At 47.1% G+C, this 15452-nt stretch overlaps 1 protein-coding gene across 1 annotated transcript in view; it reads right to left on the minus strand.

The window, feature by feature from the left end:
- The window catches only part of LOC148049940 (vomeronasal type-2 receptor 26-like), a 31077-nt gene that overhangs the window by 14615 nt on the left and 1010 nt on the right, over window positions 1-15452 (minus strand). The window contains exon 3 of the mRNA XM_087703398.1: window positions 6086-6880. Within this exon, the coding sequence (XP_087559524.1) occupies window positions 6086-6880 (795 nt within the window). The remainder of the gene's footprint in view (window positions 1-6085; window positions 6881-15452) is intronic.

The raw sequence follows: 15452 nt of genomic DNA on the forward strand, positions 1-15452 counted from the left end.
TTTCAATTGTATTCATCAATCTATCAGCCAGTTCCAAATTATATATATTGCTATCCATATCAGTCATTATTCAGCTATATCTATTACAAATTGAAGTAATCCGATTTAGCTAATTTTAAGTTGTATTCTCCCATCTGTCAGCCTGTGTCCCTCCAACAACGAGATTTCCTCAGTCCAATAGCCATTCGTTGGATAAGTTTACCAAGTGTTTCCATAAGCAAATCCAAACAAAAATATTTCAGCACCTTTGGATTCTGAATGTCAGTGATGAAATAATAATGTTGTCCTAGGCTTATAAAATTTCCCAAATTAACTTTAATTCTCAAGTGTGGATTTTTCATTCCTCCTGCACTCTGTCTCTTTAAATGAGTCGTCTTTATAGCTCCCCCACTCCTCTCTTCCTCTGAGATAGACCAGACACCATTTCTCACATTTTCCATTTGTGTTTCAGGAACATTTAAGCATTCAACGATCTCAGTTTTAGCTTCATATTTTATAATCAGTTGATCCAGTTTTCTTTCCAGTTTTTGATAAGAATTAAAAAGTCCTCTACACGCAGAAAAAAGAGCCTGAAATGAAATCTTAGAGGTATTTTGGGACGCCATGATGTGTCGTAGTTAAAAATTAGAAGCTCTCTTTTTTTTTCCCCACCGGCTTCGAAGCACTTTTTTTTAGTCTCTTACAGGCTGTCAATCTTATCTAGTTGTAAACAGAACTAGGTAGTAAAGTAATAAAAATGTCGAATCGTGACGAGCTAATTAGTAGGAGATAAGTTTTACGATCCACTTAGGGAGATTCAGAGGGGGGAGGATGTCGCGGAGTTTCTTGAAGCATTTAAGAAGTAAAGTAACCACCAGTCATAAATCCATTAGAATAAGCCAATTCGCCGCTAAATCTTCCTGTTTTTTGGTTTCAATTAGCTTAATTTTTTAACACGAACAGTCTCTCTTGGATAATAAAATCAGCTTACCAGATGACATCACTTCTTCCATTCTTAGGGGCAACCTGCAGTTTCAGTTAGCACGCAGCTAATCCAAAAAGGAATTGGCACGAGGAGTTAATACCCCCCCCAGAGATTTGCGGGTATCTCTGAGGTCCTGGGCCTCTCCCCACCTTCACTGTCGTCTCCGGGACAGCTAGGGTTCAAAGAACCCGTCCAAAAATCCTTCGGTATAGAGGAATTTCAGGAGTAGCCTGAAACTCCATCTTCTCACTGCTAAGCCCCGCCTTCTTCCTCGGTTTGAATGTTTTTTGGTCGCCCACGACCTCACCGAGCTAACGGATGAGCGAAAATGCTCATTTTTCCTGTCCGTCTGTGGCACAGACGTTTTCCACACCGCCAGGGCTCTCACAGCTCCTGAGCCCATCAAGGCCGTTCCATGGCCCGTGCTGATGGCGAAGCTAACGAGCAATTATGCGCCATCTCCGTCCAAGATAGCCCGCCGCCATGTGTTCCACCAGCGGAGCCAAGCTGAGGGGGAGTCCGTCAGTGCCTATGTTGCAGCGCTACGATCGGCCACTCTTCACTGCGAGTTCCGAGATCTGGATGAGGCCCTCCTCGACCGTCTCGTGTGTGGCCTGAGGGACCTCAAATTACAGAAACGGCTGCTAACCAAAACAGATCTTTCATTCCAAACTGCTTTCGATGAGGTTCGCGCTTCCGAAATGGCCGCGGCATCCCTAGCGACCATTGCAAAGGCCCGGTCCGCCACCGCAGCGCAGTCTGCCAATGCCTTTAACACAAATACCGGTCTGCCAGACTCCGAAAGCGAAGATTCCGAGTCTGAAACCCAGGGTGAGGGCATTAACCGCCTTGAGGAGGCGAATAGAAAGAGCTGGCATCGGCGGAAGAGCGACCCTAAATCTGCATGTAGTGGTTGCGGAGGCAACCACGAAAGAGCTGAGTGCAGATTCAGGCAAGCCCTCTGCCAGCGGCGTGGCAGGAAGGGCCACATCGCTCGGGTGTGCCGAGCCGCGCAGCCCATGCCCTGTCCAGAATCCCAAGCCAACCGGTCTCGACAACATCGAACTCGGACAGAGGGCCCCAAGAAGGCCAGGATGGATTGCCATGCCATCCTCCGGAATGCTACCCAGGGTCTCTCGTGCCACCAGCTGCAAAAGAAGATTCAGCTAACCGTGACTGTGGAAGGGAAACCGTGCGAGATGGAGCTCGACACCGGTTCTGCAACCTCTATTGTGTCATGGAGCACAATGAAGCGCCTTGTGCTGCAGCTGTCAAAACGCCAATTACAAAACTGTAACCTGATGTTACGGGACTATCAGGGAAACCTGATTCCAGTCATCGGCACTCGCAAGGTCAGAGTACAATTCAAGGGGTTTGACGGCCGTTTACCCCTCATCATAGTCGAAGGCCGGTTGCCCAGCCTTCTCGGCCTTGACTGGTTCCAGTCCCTCGGTCTGCAGATCAACAGCATCCACAACCTCGGCGCATCTACCCTCGAGTGCCTGGTCAACGAATTCCCTACTGTGTTCGATGGCTCGCTGGGCAAATACACAGGCACGCCCGTGTCTTTCAACCTTGACCCATCAGTGCAGCCGGTGCGTTTGAAGCCACGCCGAGTTCCCATCGCTCTCAAACCAAAGGTGGATGCCGAGCTGGACAAACTAGTTGCTCAAGGCATCCTCGAACCAGTGGACCATGCCAGATGGGAAACTCCCATTGTGTTACCCATCAAGCCAGATGGCAGCGTAAGGATTTGCGCTGACTACCGCTGCTCCATCAACCGTGCCCTGCCTTCCAACGCATACCCGGTGCCAGTGGTCCAGCATTTGCTGCACACCTTGGGCGAGGGAACTGTTTTCGCGAAGCTCGACCTCGCCCAAGCTTATCAACAGCTGGTGTTGGACGATGAAGCAGCGGAAGCACAGACGATTATAACACACAGAGGCGCTTTCCGTTGCCGCAGACTTCAGTTTGGGGTCAGCATCGCCCCAGGACTGTTCCAGAGTTTAATGGAGCGGCTGCTCCAAGGACTCCGAGGCGTCGTCCCCTATTTTGACAACGTCCTCGTGTCAGCCACCTCCATGGACGAACTAATGGCCCGTTTGCGCTTAGTCCTCCAACGTTTCCAACAAGTGGGACTGAAGGTCAAGAGAGATAAGTGCCAGGTTGCGGTAGCCCAGATAGAATTCCTTGGTTTCCTCATTGATGGCAGTGGCATCCACCCAACGGCTGCCAAGACCAAAGCCATCGTGGAGGCCCCTGCCCCCACTAACAGAGCTGAGTTACAGGCCTTTTTAGGCCTCCTTAATTTTTACGCTGTTTTTCTGCCGCACAAAGCTTCTGTGGCAGAACCGCTCCATCGCCTCCTGGACTCTGGCGCACCCTGGGTTTGGGGCCGCAGGGAAGCATCCGCTTTCCAAGCTGTCAAGCACTTGCTCGTCTCCAACGATGTCCTAGTTCAATACAGCGAGCACTTGCCTCTCGTACTCGCTTGTGACGCTTCCCCCTATGGGGTGGGCGCCGTCCTTTGCCACCAGTTACCCAGCAGCGCAGAGGTGCCAGTTGCCTATTTTTCGCGCACGCTCTCTGCCTCTGAACGTAACTATGCCCAAATTGATAAAGAGGCTCTTGCCATTGTGGCTGGGGTGCTCCGGTTCCACCATTACTTGTACGGCCGCCCTTTCCAAATTGTCACCGATCACAAGCCCCTACTTGGGTTGCTGGCCGGAGATCGCCCAGCCCCTCAGATTCTCTCCCCACGCATGACCCGCTGGTTTGTGTTCCTCGCGTCCTACGACTACCAGCTACACCACCGACCGGGGAAGCAGATCGCCCACGCCGACGCCCTCAGCCGTTGCCCTCTCCCAGAGGCCCTGGAAGATCCTGCTGCTGCCGCACCTGTTTTCCTTATTGACGACCTCAACCTTCCTCTCTCTGCCGCCGACATCGCCCGCGTGTCCGCAAGGGATCAGGTAATATCCCGGGTGCTAGACTGGGTTAAGCGAGGGTGGCCGAAAGACCCCGTAGACCCCGGTTACCTTCCCTTCAAATCACGCCTGGCGGAGCTATCCGTTCAGCGCGGCTGTTTACTGTGGGGCCATAGGGTAGTCGTACCGGCCTCACTGAGGACTACCGTCCTGCGGCAGCTGCATCACGCTCACCCCGGAATTGTCCGGATGAAAGCCCTAGGTAGAAGCTACGTTTGGTGGCCCAAGCTTGACCAAGACATAGCCGACCATGTCGCCGGCTGCCCACAATGCCAGGGCGCCCAGGCGCTGCCGCCTAAAGCGGAGCTGCGCACGTGGGAGCCCCCATCCACCCCATGGTCCCGAATTCACGTTGACTTTGCAGGCCCCATTCACGGCCGTATGCTCTTTATTGCTGTTGACGCCTTCTCAAAATGGGTCGAGGTCGTCCACATGTCCTCCACTACAGCAGACGTGCTAATTGCGACCCTGCGCCACCTTTTTGCCACCCATGGCCTGCCCGACGTGTTGGTGTCCGATAACGGACCTCAACTGACAGCAACCAAGTTTGAGGCGTTCCTTGCTTCCCAGGGCATCCGACATGCCCTCACCTCCCCGTTCCATCCCGCTAGCAATGGCTTGGCAGAGTGCGCTGTTCGCTCCGTCAAAGAGGCTCTTTCCAAATTAGACCACCTTCCCTGGCAGGAACGGATTGACGCCTTCTTGCTAGCCCAACACTCCACTCCCTCGCCAGAGACGAACACGAGCCCAGCCGAGCGTCTCATGGGACGGCGGTTGCGGACAACCCTGGACCGTTTGCACCCTGCCTATTCCGCTCCGCCACCATTGGATTCCCGGGGAGGGTCCTGATCCTTCATCCAGGGGGAGGCAGTGTATGCCCGGAATTATGTAGGACATCCCTTGTGGCTACCGGGCATAATAACTGACCAGACCGGGCCCTGCTCCTACAGGGTCAGGCTCCTCGACGGCAGAGTCTGGAAACGCCACTGCGACCAGTTGCGGAGCAGGCACCAACCACCCATGAGTCAGCAGCAGTCAACCGACCTGCCAACACTGACAGGCCCGACGACCAACGCCGGGCACGGAAACGAGGAGGCCAGCCAAGAACAAGCAGCCGGAGCCCCAAACCGAAGCGGCTACTTACTTGGTGGGCCAGCACCGTCCTTCGCTCTCCGGCAGCCCGGGCGATCGCCGTCCTCTGATGCAGAGTCCTCGGCCGAACAACCAGAGCCTCCAAGCGGTGCAGAAGGGCCTAGGGCATCCGGCCGCATCAGGCGGCATCCAGCATATTTACAAGACTACGCCTGCGTGAACTTAGGGGGGAGGAGTGTTGTGTTCTGAGCTTGCGCTGACTAAAAGTTTAAGCGGGAAGCGCTCGACAGCTGATTGGCTGATCGTTTGACAGCTCCGGTATAAATAGGGAGCTGTCCAAACGAGCAGCGCGCGTTCCTATCTAAGCCGGTTCTGAAGTGTTAGCTTGTACTTAAGGGAATAAACTTGTTAGCCTTTTATTCCTGTCTCCGCCTCAGTTCTTCTGGCTACCCACAGGTCCTTGGTACACACCAATAACTATAAGGTCTGAAGCCACACTCCATTTTCTGTCAGCCTTTGGAGAAGACTGAAGCAGCCGATGTGACCGAGACCCCTGGTCATCCGAAGACGGCCTCCATCCCTCACACGGAGCATCGCTGGAGAGGTTCCAGCTGCTCCTTTGTTGGCTGTTAGTTAATGCTGCCTATCTCGTTTTTCTATTTGATTTCCACTATTTGCATCTCCTCAGTTTCATCTGCTCTGTTCTCCCAATAAAGTATCCAGATCCATGCCAGGCTCCCTTTCATTGGAGGAGAATAGTGGGACTTAGCTGTTTGTTGAGCTGCACACAGACCCATGTGCAGTGGGGATGGAACAAAGGTGGAATTCCATGATGCTCATCACAAACCCACAAATACAGGGGTTTTTATTGAAAAGAAAACAACATTTTCCAATTAGCAGTGCTAAATATAAAAATGCCATGGTATCCACTCTTTGGAACCATTAATTCCCTGAGTAATTAAACTGGCCAGATCTGTTGAGAAGATTCCCCTCCTTCTCCTCTGGATTCTAAGATTAATGGATCCATATTGGGACCCCTTACCTGCCACGGCTGCAGTTTTGTAGTCCTCAAGATCTTTTCTCCCTCCTTCCATCTTCTCCTCAATCTGGAGGAATAAGCAGCATTCAAGGCCTGGGCCAGAGTCTTTGTGAGACTGTAATGTTGATAGCCATTTTGGATTCCTATTCTGTTCCATTTCCTTTGTGCCTCCAGTGGGGCTTTCTGGGTGCATCTTCTCCGGCCTTTGACAGAAAACACATGCTTTGAAAAAGAACAGCGGAAATAAAGATCTTGAAATTTTTCTTCCACAAAGTAATAGGGTTCAAAGGCAGAATCTCTTGGCCTTTCATTTGCCAGATAACCAAAGTTCCAAATACTATGGATGTATTTGAAAAGTCTGCGATTGCTTATTTCATACCCTTCAAAATTTGTGAGGATCCAGACTTTCCCCTTAATGAGTCCTGGCAGACGCATAAGTGTTAAATGGAAAGGAAGAATTCTCTCCCAAATTGAATCAAATTCTATGAAGTGAACAAAGACGTTGACTTGTCTCCACTTAGCGAGGGAATCTCTGAGGTATGCAGTAGATCCACTCTTTGAGAATTGCAGTGATATAATCACACAAATTCCATTCCTGATAAGCGTAGGAGGAAAAGTCCTCATGAAATTCTCTCCCTTCTCTGTGTCTGAAGCAAAGAGGCCAATCAGGGTCCATCTGAAATGGAGAAGCAGTTGGACAATTGCTGGGTAGTGGAATCCTTCTTTGGGGAACATCTGGTGGAAAAAGGGGAATCGACTTTTATCACTCAGAGCCACTGAAGCTGTTTCGTGATTGATCTGGAAAAGCAATTGAAAGGATTAGAGTCATGATGGGGAACCTGTGGCATGCAATAGCAATAGCAATAGCAGTAGACTTATATACTGCTTCATAGGGCTTTCAGCCCTCTCTAAGCGGTTTACAGAGAGTCAGCATATTGCCCCCAACAATCTGGGTCCTCATTTTACCCACCTCGGAAGGATGGAAGGCTGAGTCAACCCTGAGCCGGTGAGATTTGAACCGCTGAACTGCTGATCTAGCAGTAGCCTGCAGTGCTGCATTTAACCACTGCGCCACCTTGGCAGAGCCTTCTCTCCCGGCATGCCAGCCACCCCAGCCCAGCTCGGTTTTGGTTTTGGTTTCATTTTATTTATATGCCGCCCTATTCCCAGCAGGACTCAGGGCAGCTCACAAACCCAAGAGGGGAAGGGAAACACAAGAACTACAAATACAAGCATTTAAAATAACCAACAGACACACAATCGAGAGGGGAAGGGAACTGCCACAGAGAAGGCCATCCCCCGGGTAGTAGCCAGATGGCATTGGCTGGTAGATGGAACCCGGAGGAGGCCAACCCTGTGTGATCTAATGGGTCTTTGGGAGGTAATTGGCAGCAGGTGGTCTCTCAAGTACCCAGGTCCCAGGATGCTAGCTCCACTAGCATCCACATGCAGGCGCACCTCTTGGCGGCCAGCTGGTTTTCGGGCCTATGCCGAGGGCCAGGGTGGGGGATGCATGAGTATGCAGTGGGGGGAGGGGGCACTCAAATTGTGCAGCAAACTCCGGCAGGCTGGAAGTGAGTGCCAAAAAGGGGGGGGAGACCCTGTGCTTTCCACACCTTATTTTGGCTCCAGAAAGCAGCCAGCAGGGAGCAGGTCAAGTGATGTTGGCTGGCTGGGGAAAGGGCAATCATGGTGCTTAGGTGGCAGCAGCCTGCATGTACCAACTGTGCTGGGGGGTGAAATGAGAGGCCCTGCTTGAATATGGAGGAATGTACACACACACCCTGCCTCATTGCTCAGGTGTCGCCCACACCATTGGCAGCAGTTTGGGTGCCCTGGCTGAAGTATGCTTTCTCTTACACACACTGCTCTCTGACCCTCACTGTCTCTGTCTGGTCCCATTTGCTGCTCAGTGAGACAAAGAAGCCTCATTAAGTAACTAAGTGGAAAGTAGTTGGGGGAGGGCAGGAGCAGGAGACCTGCAGGCAACCACTTTTACCCCAGAGAATGAAAGTTTCTGGGTCCCTGACTCTGCAAAAGAGGATGGATGCCTGAATCTGCACTATATTATAGCACCCAGGAGCCTCTATTCTCAGCACAAAAAGCATTTCCCAGCCAACTCTCCTCTCCCTTCTTCAAAGGCAAAGAAGCAGAGAAACAAGTGAGGAGACAGAGGTTTGCATGCTGGTGGCTGGTGTTTGGATTTGGTCAAGGCCAACCGTCTTGCATACCAACCTAATGATTCCTTTTGAAGATGCAACCCACATGACACCTAAGGGAGTTGCAGATTGGATACTGGGGTGGTGTTGTTGGAGAAAGGGGGCTGGGTAATCATTTGATATGTACTTGTTCGCACCTTTCTGGTTCAGATCTTGCTTTTCTTTCGCTGCTATCTTTTCATAACCAGTAAAAGTATTTTAATTTCCACGAACAATGGAATTGAGAGTTTTCTTTCTTGGCTATTGATGGAGGCATGCATGACATTAAGCAAGATCTCCTTTCACACTTATCCCAGAACTAATACCTTCCGAGGGGAGTGCACAAAAAGAAAAACAAACCTAAGAACCCTCCAACAATGTCCAATCCAGGGAGTGACCAGGAGACATGGGGGCTACTGGATCCTTATATCCCATGGAAGTGGAACGGATGGCTGAACTGGATTTGGAGTAAAGATCTGTCCATCCCAGATGGTCGTTGGGAGTGGGACAGAGGAGTGATCCTGAGGAGGTTCCTGCCAGAGTTACCACCAGCTGATGCCGGCGACCTGAGGTTGCCTGGCAGGAAGCTGAATAAGAGGACCTCATGATGACTCATGCTTTGAAACTTCTTCAAGAGGCATGGGAGAAATGCTGTTTCCGTAAAAGCCATGCTGAGAGGGAGGCTGAATTTGTTAAGCAAGAAGAGAGACGTCCAGAAGACCTCGCTAACCCTGAGAGAGCCCTGGGGGCTGACAGTGGAGCTGATCAAGATGGGAGAGCCCCAGCAGCAGCAGAAGCAGCCGCCCAAACCCCACCAAGAGGGGGAAGTGGGCCTCCGCAGATGCTGAATACCAAAGGTCCCTGCCCTTGGGGTGAAGCTTGGAGGAGACCCCAAAGAGCTGGGATTTTTCCTGGTCCAGGTCTGGAATTACATGCAACTGTTTGGAGAGGATTTCCTGAATGAGGAAGCCAAAGTAAGAGCTGTTAATATGGCATTGGAGAACAAAGCAACAGGCTGGACGGTCCCTTTTCATAATGACGAGTCCCCCCTGCTGAGGGATTACAATGTATTTATTGTAATAAACACATTGTTTATTGAGGAAATGCTTTGATGACCCCTTAGCCAATTGGAAGGAGAGAACCAAGATGAAAACCCTCACTCAGGGAAGAAGTCCAGTGGCTGAGTACATCCAAGAGTTTCGTTGAGTTGTCTGTACATATGTGTGGTTGGTCTGAAGAGGCTTAAATGGTTAAGGACGGCCTGAACGAAGATGTGTACCAGGGCTGTGTAAACAGAGGGCGCCCACACAACCTGCAATGCTGGTATGAGCTGGCAGCAGATGTGGAAATTGACCTGGCCAGGAATAAATACTGGGGAGGCAGCGATAAAATCAAGAATCCCCCTCCTACTCCCGAAGAAGCTCCAAAGGGAGGGAAGGGGTGGTCTGCAATCAAGCCCCAGTCTACTGCTTGTTTCCAGTGTCGGAAGAGGGACACCAAGCCACAAGCTGCTACTCAAATATTGGCCCCAAACACACCCCTGATACAGAGAAGAAACCAGACCAGCAACCAGGGAAGCTTTTAATTTCCACGAACAATGGAATTGAGAGTTTTGTTTCTTGGTTATTTTTTTTTTTGTCGTTGATGTTTTTTTTTTTTAAATATATTTTATTCATTTTCACATTCCATTTTACAATCACTTATATACAGGGTATTTGCTATAAGAAAAAAAAATAAAACAAAATAAAAAAGAAAACACAACTCATCATTCACAACCCCACCTGACACTTCCATCCTCCATACACCCCATCTACCCCCTCCAACTTTCCTTTCCTCCCTCTAACACTCCCCTCCTACTTCCCTTTCCCCTCAAACCTTCCTTCTCCCCTTACTCCCAACACGCCCTCCTTACATTCCCCTTACTCCTTCCTTACTCCTCCCTCTTCTTTCCCTCTACCTCCCTCCTTGGTGTATTCCTTTATTCAAGTGTTGTTTATTATAATCTGATAAAAAGTAAAATAAACCAAGAAGAAAAAAAATATATAAAGAAAGAAAAGAGAGAGAGAAAAAAAGAACAACCGTATATAAGTGCATTCTTTTTCTTATTGAGACTATGTTAACACCCACCCACCCACCCCCCATAAATCCCCATCCCTAATCCTCCCGACTTCCCAGGGCCCACACCTGGCACTGCCTTCTATCTAAAGTATCTTATGTTCGTATGGATTAAAAATAAAAGTAATATATTTAAAAAAAATATAGATAGAAAGAAAATACAAATTGTATAAAGGAAAGAAAAACAAAAAAAAAGAAAAGAAGAAAAAAGAAAAAGAAAAAAAGGGAACTCTTTGTGTTAAGCTCAGCCCCCCATCTTTATCTATGCTTAAATAGTGTAAGTCATTCTATATATATTTTATTCTCGTCTCTTGCTTCTTTGTTATTTACCCCGACCTCCTGTAAACTCTCCCGTTCCTCTTCCTTAACCTTATATTCAGATAAACATTTATACAAATTTGTATAGACATCAATATACAATCTAGCTCAAAAATAATCTCCCCAAACTTTCCCTTCTAGTAAAATTTCAAATATTACTTTACAGAAGAATAATCAAACTTTCCCTTCTAATAGGATTTAAACAGCGTAAATCATTCCGCGTGCATTTTACCTTCGTCCCTTGCTTCTCTAATATTTACCACTATTTCCCATAATCCCTCCCAATAATCTTTCTTAACCTTATTTTCAAACAGTAATTCAAAATAATCTGACCAAACTTTCCCTTCTTAGTAAAATTTAAGCAGCGTGGATCAAGTATTACTTTACACAAAAATCAGTTTGCATTCTATCTTAAAATGATCCCGACCAGCTTTCCCTTCTAATAGGATTTAAACAACGTAAATCATTCCGCATTCATTTTACCCTCATCCCTTGCTTCTCTGATATTTACCACTATCAAATTTATGCAGACATTAGTTTAAAATTTAGCTCAAAATAATTTCACCAAGCTTTCCCTTCTAATAAAAATTAAATAGCATGGATCATTCCACATATTCAAATAATACTTTCAACAAGAATCAGTTTACCTTCTGTTTTCAAGAGCCAAGGTGGCGCAGTGGTTAAATGCAGCACTGCAGGCTACTGCTAGATCAGCAGGTCAGCGGTTCAAATCTCACCGGCTCAGGGTTGACTCAGCCTTCCATCCTTCCGAGGTGGGTAAAATGAGGACCCAGATTGTTGGGGGCAATATGCTGACTCTCTGTAAACCGCTTAGAGAGGCCTGAAAGGCCTATGAAGCGGTATATAAGTCTACTGCTATATTGCTATTTTAAAATAATCTCATCCAACTTTCCCTTCTAACAGAATTTAAACAACATAAATCATTCTGCATTCATTTTACATATATACATTCAGTATCACCCCACCAATATCCAGTTCCACTTTTTCTACCGGAGAGAGGTCGCAAACCCCCATTCAATCCACAACTTTGATGAATATTTTAGAATGTCTAAATCCTCGATCTCCGCTTTTCTGCTTCTCCGAGGGAGGAAAAGCTACCCCCTCCATCTTGCAGCCATGTGGTCTGTTGCTTGCCTTCTCCTTCGGCTTGTCTCTCCTCTTTTCCAAGTGAATCAGGAAGTCCCGCCTTCAAGGTCTTGTAATAGAAATCTCGAGCCTCCGAAACAGAATTGAGACGAAATCTTTGATTCTCAAATGTGACCGTAATGCCGGCTGGGGCCTCCCATTTATATTGAATCTGATAATTTCTAAGCACTTTAGTTAGGAAAGTATAGTCTCTTCTTGCTTTTAACATCTGGAATGGTATTTCTTTAAAGACAATCAAATCCTGGCCATCAACTCGCAAACTATTATTGTGAAACTTTTGCATAATCGCGTTTCTGGATTCTTTTGTGGAAAAATATATAATTATGTCCCTCGGGAGCTGTCGCTGCTCCGCTACCAACGAATTCTGGCAATAGATTTTCCGAATCTGCCAATCAAAGTTAAGTCCCGGGCTTCCCACCGCATGGCTGAAGGCTTCAACAAAGGTCTGTTTCAGATTCTCTCGCTCCTTTTCGCGGAATCCTCTGACTCTTATTGCGAATGCCTTCTTATTAAAGTTTATCATAACGAGCTGTTCTTGAGTGTCTCTAATTTTTTGTTGTAATATTTGAATATTAGTAGTCAAATTAGAATTAGCCTCCTCCAAGCTTTCCAATTTATTCTCTATTTCAGCGGTATAATCTGACAGGGCAGACACGGCTGCAAACGTATTCGCCTTCATTTGGTCAATTTTAGACTTTAAAATTTTAGACTTTGTTTCTTGGTTATTGATGGAGGCATGCCTGACAGTCTTACTTGCTCTATTGGCTGAACATCTATGGCTAGGATGTCATTTTCCAAACACCATAACTTTTGAGCTTGATTTATTAATTATCGGATACTTTTTATGAGAAAAGAACCCATATATTCCTCACAGGGTATATAATCCAATGTATAAGTATGATAATATCACAGTGTAAATCAGCATGTTCCAATAGGTATTTAGCATGCTAAACCTGTGTACCTATAATAGAACTTATCATAAAATAAAAGGATTGGAAGGGACCTTTGAAGTTTTCTTCTAGTCCAACCCCCTGCTCAAGAAGGAGACCCTATACCAGGGGTCTCCAAACTGTGGCCCGTGGGCCAGATACAGCCCACCAAAGCCATTAACCCAACCTAGGTGGGACCACGAGGCCGCCCCACCCAAATCACCCCACCCACCTGCCGGCCCCCACCCACCAGCTCAGCATAGGCCATACCTTCACAAGCCCCATGGACTGAAGCTGCAAAGTAAGACCAAAGTTTTTTGGCCGGCAGAGTGCTTCTGGGAGCTGGGGAAGCCAAAAATGGGATGTATGGAGGCCCCAGGAGGGGAAAATGGTGCCCTCTGCCTTAGCTTGGGCTAAGAGGCATGCAGAGCCATGTCGCCTGGCATGCACGGCCTTGCGCGTTGTTCTTCCAGGTTTCTGGTGCGCTTGTGTGCATGACGATCAACTCGTCTTTGCCCACACAGCAGTGCCAGAAACTGGAGGAGGAGCTGCACATTGGGCAACTCCTCTTCCAGATCGCGTCTCCTTGACAAGAGCACTTGGTGCCAAAAAGGTTTGCCATCAATGCAATATTCCAGGGGTGGATTTACCAAGGCTTTATAAAGCGGTAATAATACTTCATGTGATTTGAATGCACTTGTGCGTGCAACAATCAGTGGCCTTTATCCACATGGTAGTGGCAGGAACTAGAACAGCTGATCTTCCAGTTTCCACAAGTCATGCATGCCAGCCGATTGATATTTGTGTGTGTGCATGCCAGAAACCAGAAGAGGATCTGCCTGGTGCATATGTGCACACCTGCATGCACACTGTGCAACTCCTCTTCCAGATTGCATCCCTGACAAAAGGTTCGACATCAATGCATTATTCCAAGGGTGGTATTTAGAGCCAAGGTGGCGCAGTGGTTAAATGCAGCACTGCAGGCTACTGCTAGATCAGCAGGTCAGCGGTTCAAATCTCACCGGCTCAGGGTTGACTCAGCCTTCCATCCTTCCGAGGTGGGTAAAATGAGGACCCAGATTGTTGGGGGCAATATGCTGACTCTGTAAACTGCTTAGAGAGGCCTGAAAGGCCTATGAAGCAGTATATAAGTCCACTGCTATTGCTATTGCTATTTCCAAGGCATTATAAAGTGGTACCAATACTTCACATGATTTTGATTCCCTCCTTCTGTTGATGCAGCCTAGGATTGCAATGGCTTTTTTTGGCTGCTGCCACACATTGTTGGCTCACATCTGAGAGATTGTCCACTAAGATTCCAAGATCCCTCTCACAGTTCCTGCTATTGAGCCAGGTTTCACCTAATCTGTACCTGTACATTTGGTTTTTCTAGCCTAAGTGTAAGACTTTATTTTTCTCTACATTGAATTTCCTTTTGTTAGATAGGCCCAGGATTCAAGTCTATCTAGATCCACCTGGATCTTCAGCCTCTCTTCTGGGGTGTTGGCTATTCCTGCCACTTTAGTGTCATCTGTAAATTTGATGAGTTCCCCATCTATCCCTCATCCAAATCATTGAAGATGTTTAAGAGTATTGGACCTAAAATGGAATCATGGGGTCCCCCACTGCTTGTTTCCCTCCATGTAGACGTAGTTCCATTGAGGACCACAGGCTGAGTCCATCTGGGGATGATGCTGTGTATCCCACATATTTTTAGCTTACCAAGAAATAAATGGTGGTTTACTTTGTCAAAGCCTTTCTAAAATCCAGGTTCTGTGTACTATGTGCACTGCATTTCGCTGGTCCACTAATTTAGTAACTTTTGTCAAAGAATAAAATAACATTTATTTATGATCTGTGTTTGGATCCTTCATTCATTGAAGTAAGTTGTCAATATCTAGACTGAATAACAAGGGTTCAAATATGCATCCTTCCCTTCCTCTTTGGTAAGTATCAATCCTTCTTCTCATGGCTCCATTGAGCCCAAACCTCACTCTCAAACAAGGACCTGGAGAAAGAGCTTGGATCAGGGCCAACAGGCTGAGCTCCATTTTTAGGACAATCAATTTCCTATTTAATATTTCTCTGTTAATTATGACAAATGCACTAACATCTAGAAAGCCAGCAAACGGTGTTTTAGTTTGCTGATATAGATGAGATATTTGAAGACAAATTTGTTACCAATATTAGATTATTAACATGCAATATTTATTATAAAATCTATATAGCTGTTCACTACCTAAAACCTTCTGGTTCTCCTGCAAGGAATGCATTTTTCTCAAGTTTAATTAAGAGGATCATGGCATAAATTTTAGCCACAATATCTGCTAGTCTATTTGGACTAAAATTGCCAGAGTCCTTTTTATTCCACATATTAGATAAATAAAATGCTACAATTGCCAACTTCAATCCAACTGGATAGGGCAGGCATTATTTATATGTGAAAATGAAGATGCCAATAGAGGCCCCAACAATCAGGGATATTTTTCAATCAGTTAAATAGTTGGTGGAATGTCTTCTCCATGGAATGTACTGCTTGCATTTCAGGCCTTTTATAATTAATCTCAACATGAACATAAAGGGGTACATATTGACATTTTTGCTAATATGGAGAAAAGCAGCTCTTGAATTCCATGGAGAAGA

This window comes from Thamnophis sirtalis, unplaced genomic scaffold (assembly GCF_051295495.1).
Source record: "Thamnophis sirtalis isolate CommonGarterSnake01/CBP01778 unplaced genomic scaffold, rThaSir2_p1.2 scaffold_1, whole genome shotgun sequence".
Classification (NCBI taxonomy): Eukaryota; Metazoa; Chordata; class Lepidosauria; order Squamata; family Natricidae; genus Thamnophis; species Thamnophis sirtalis.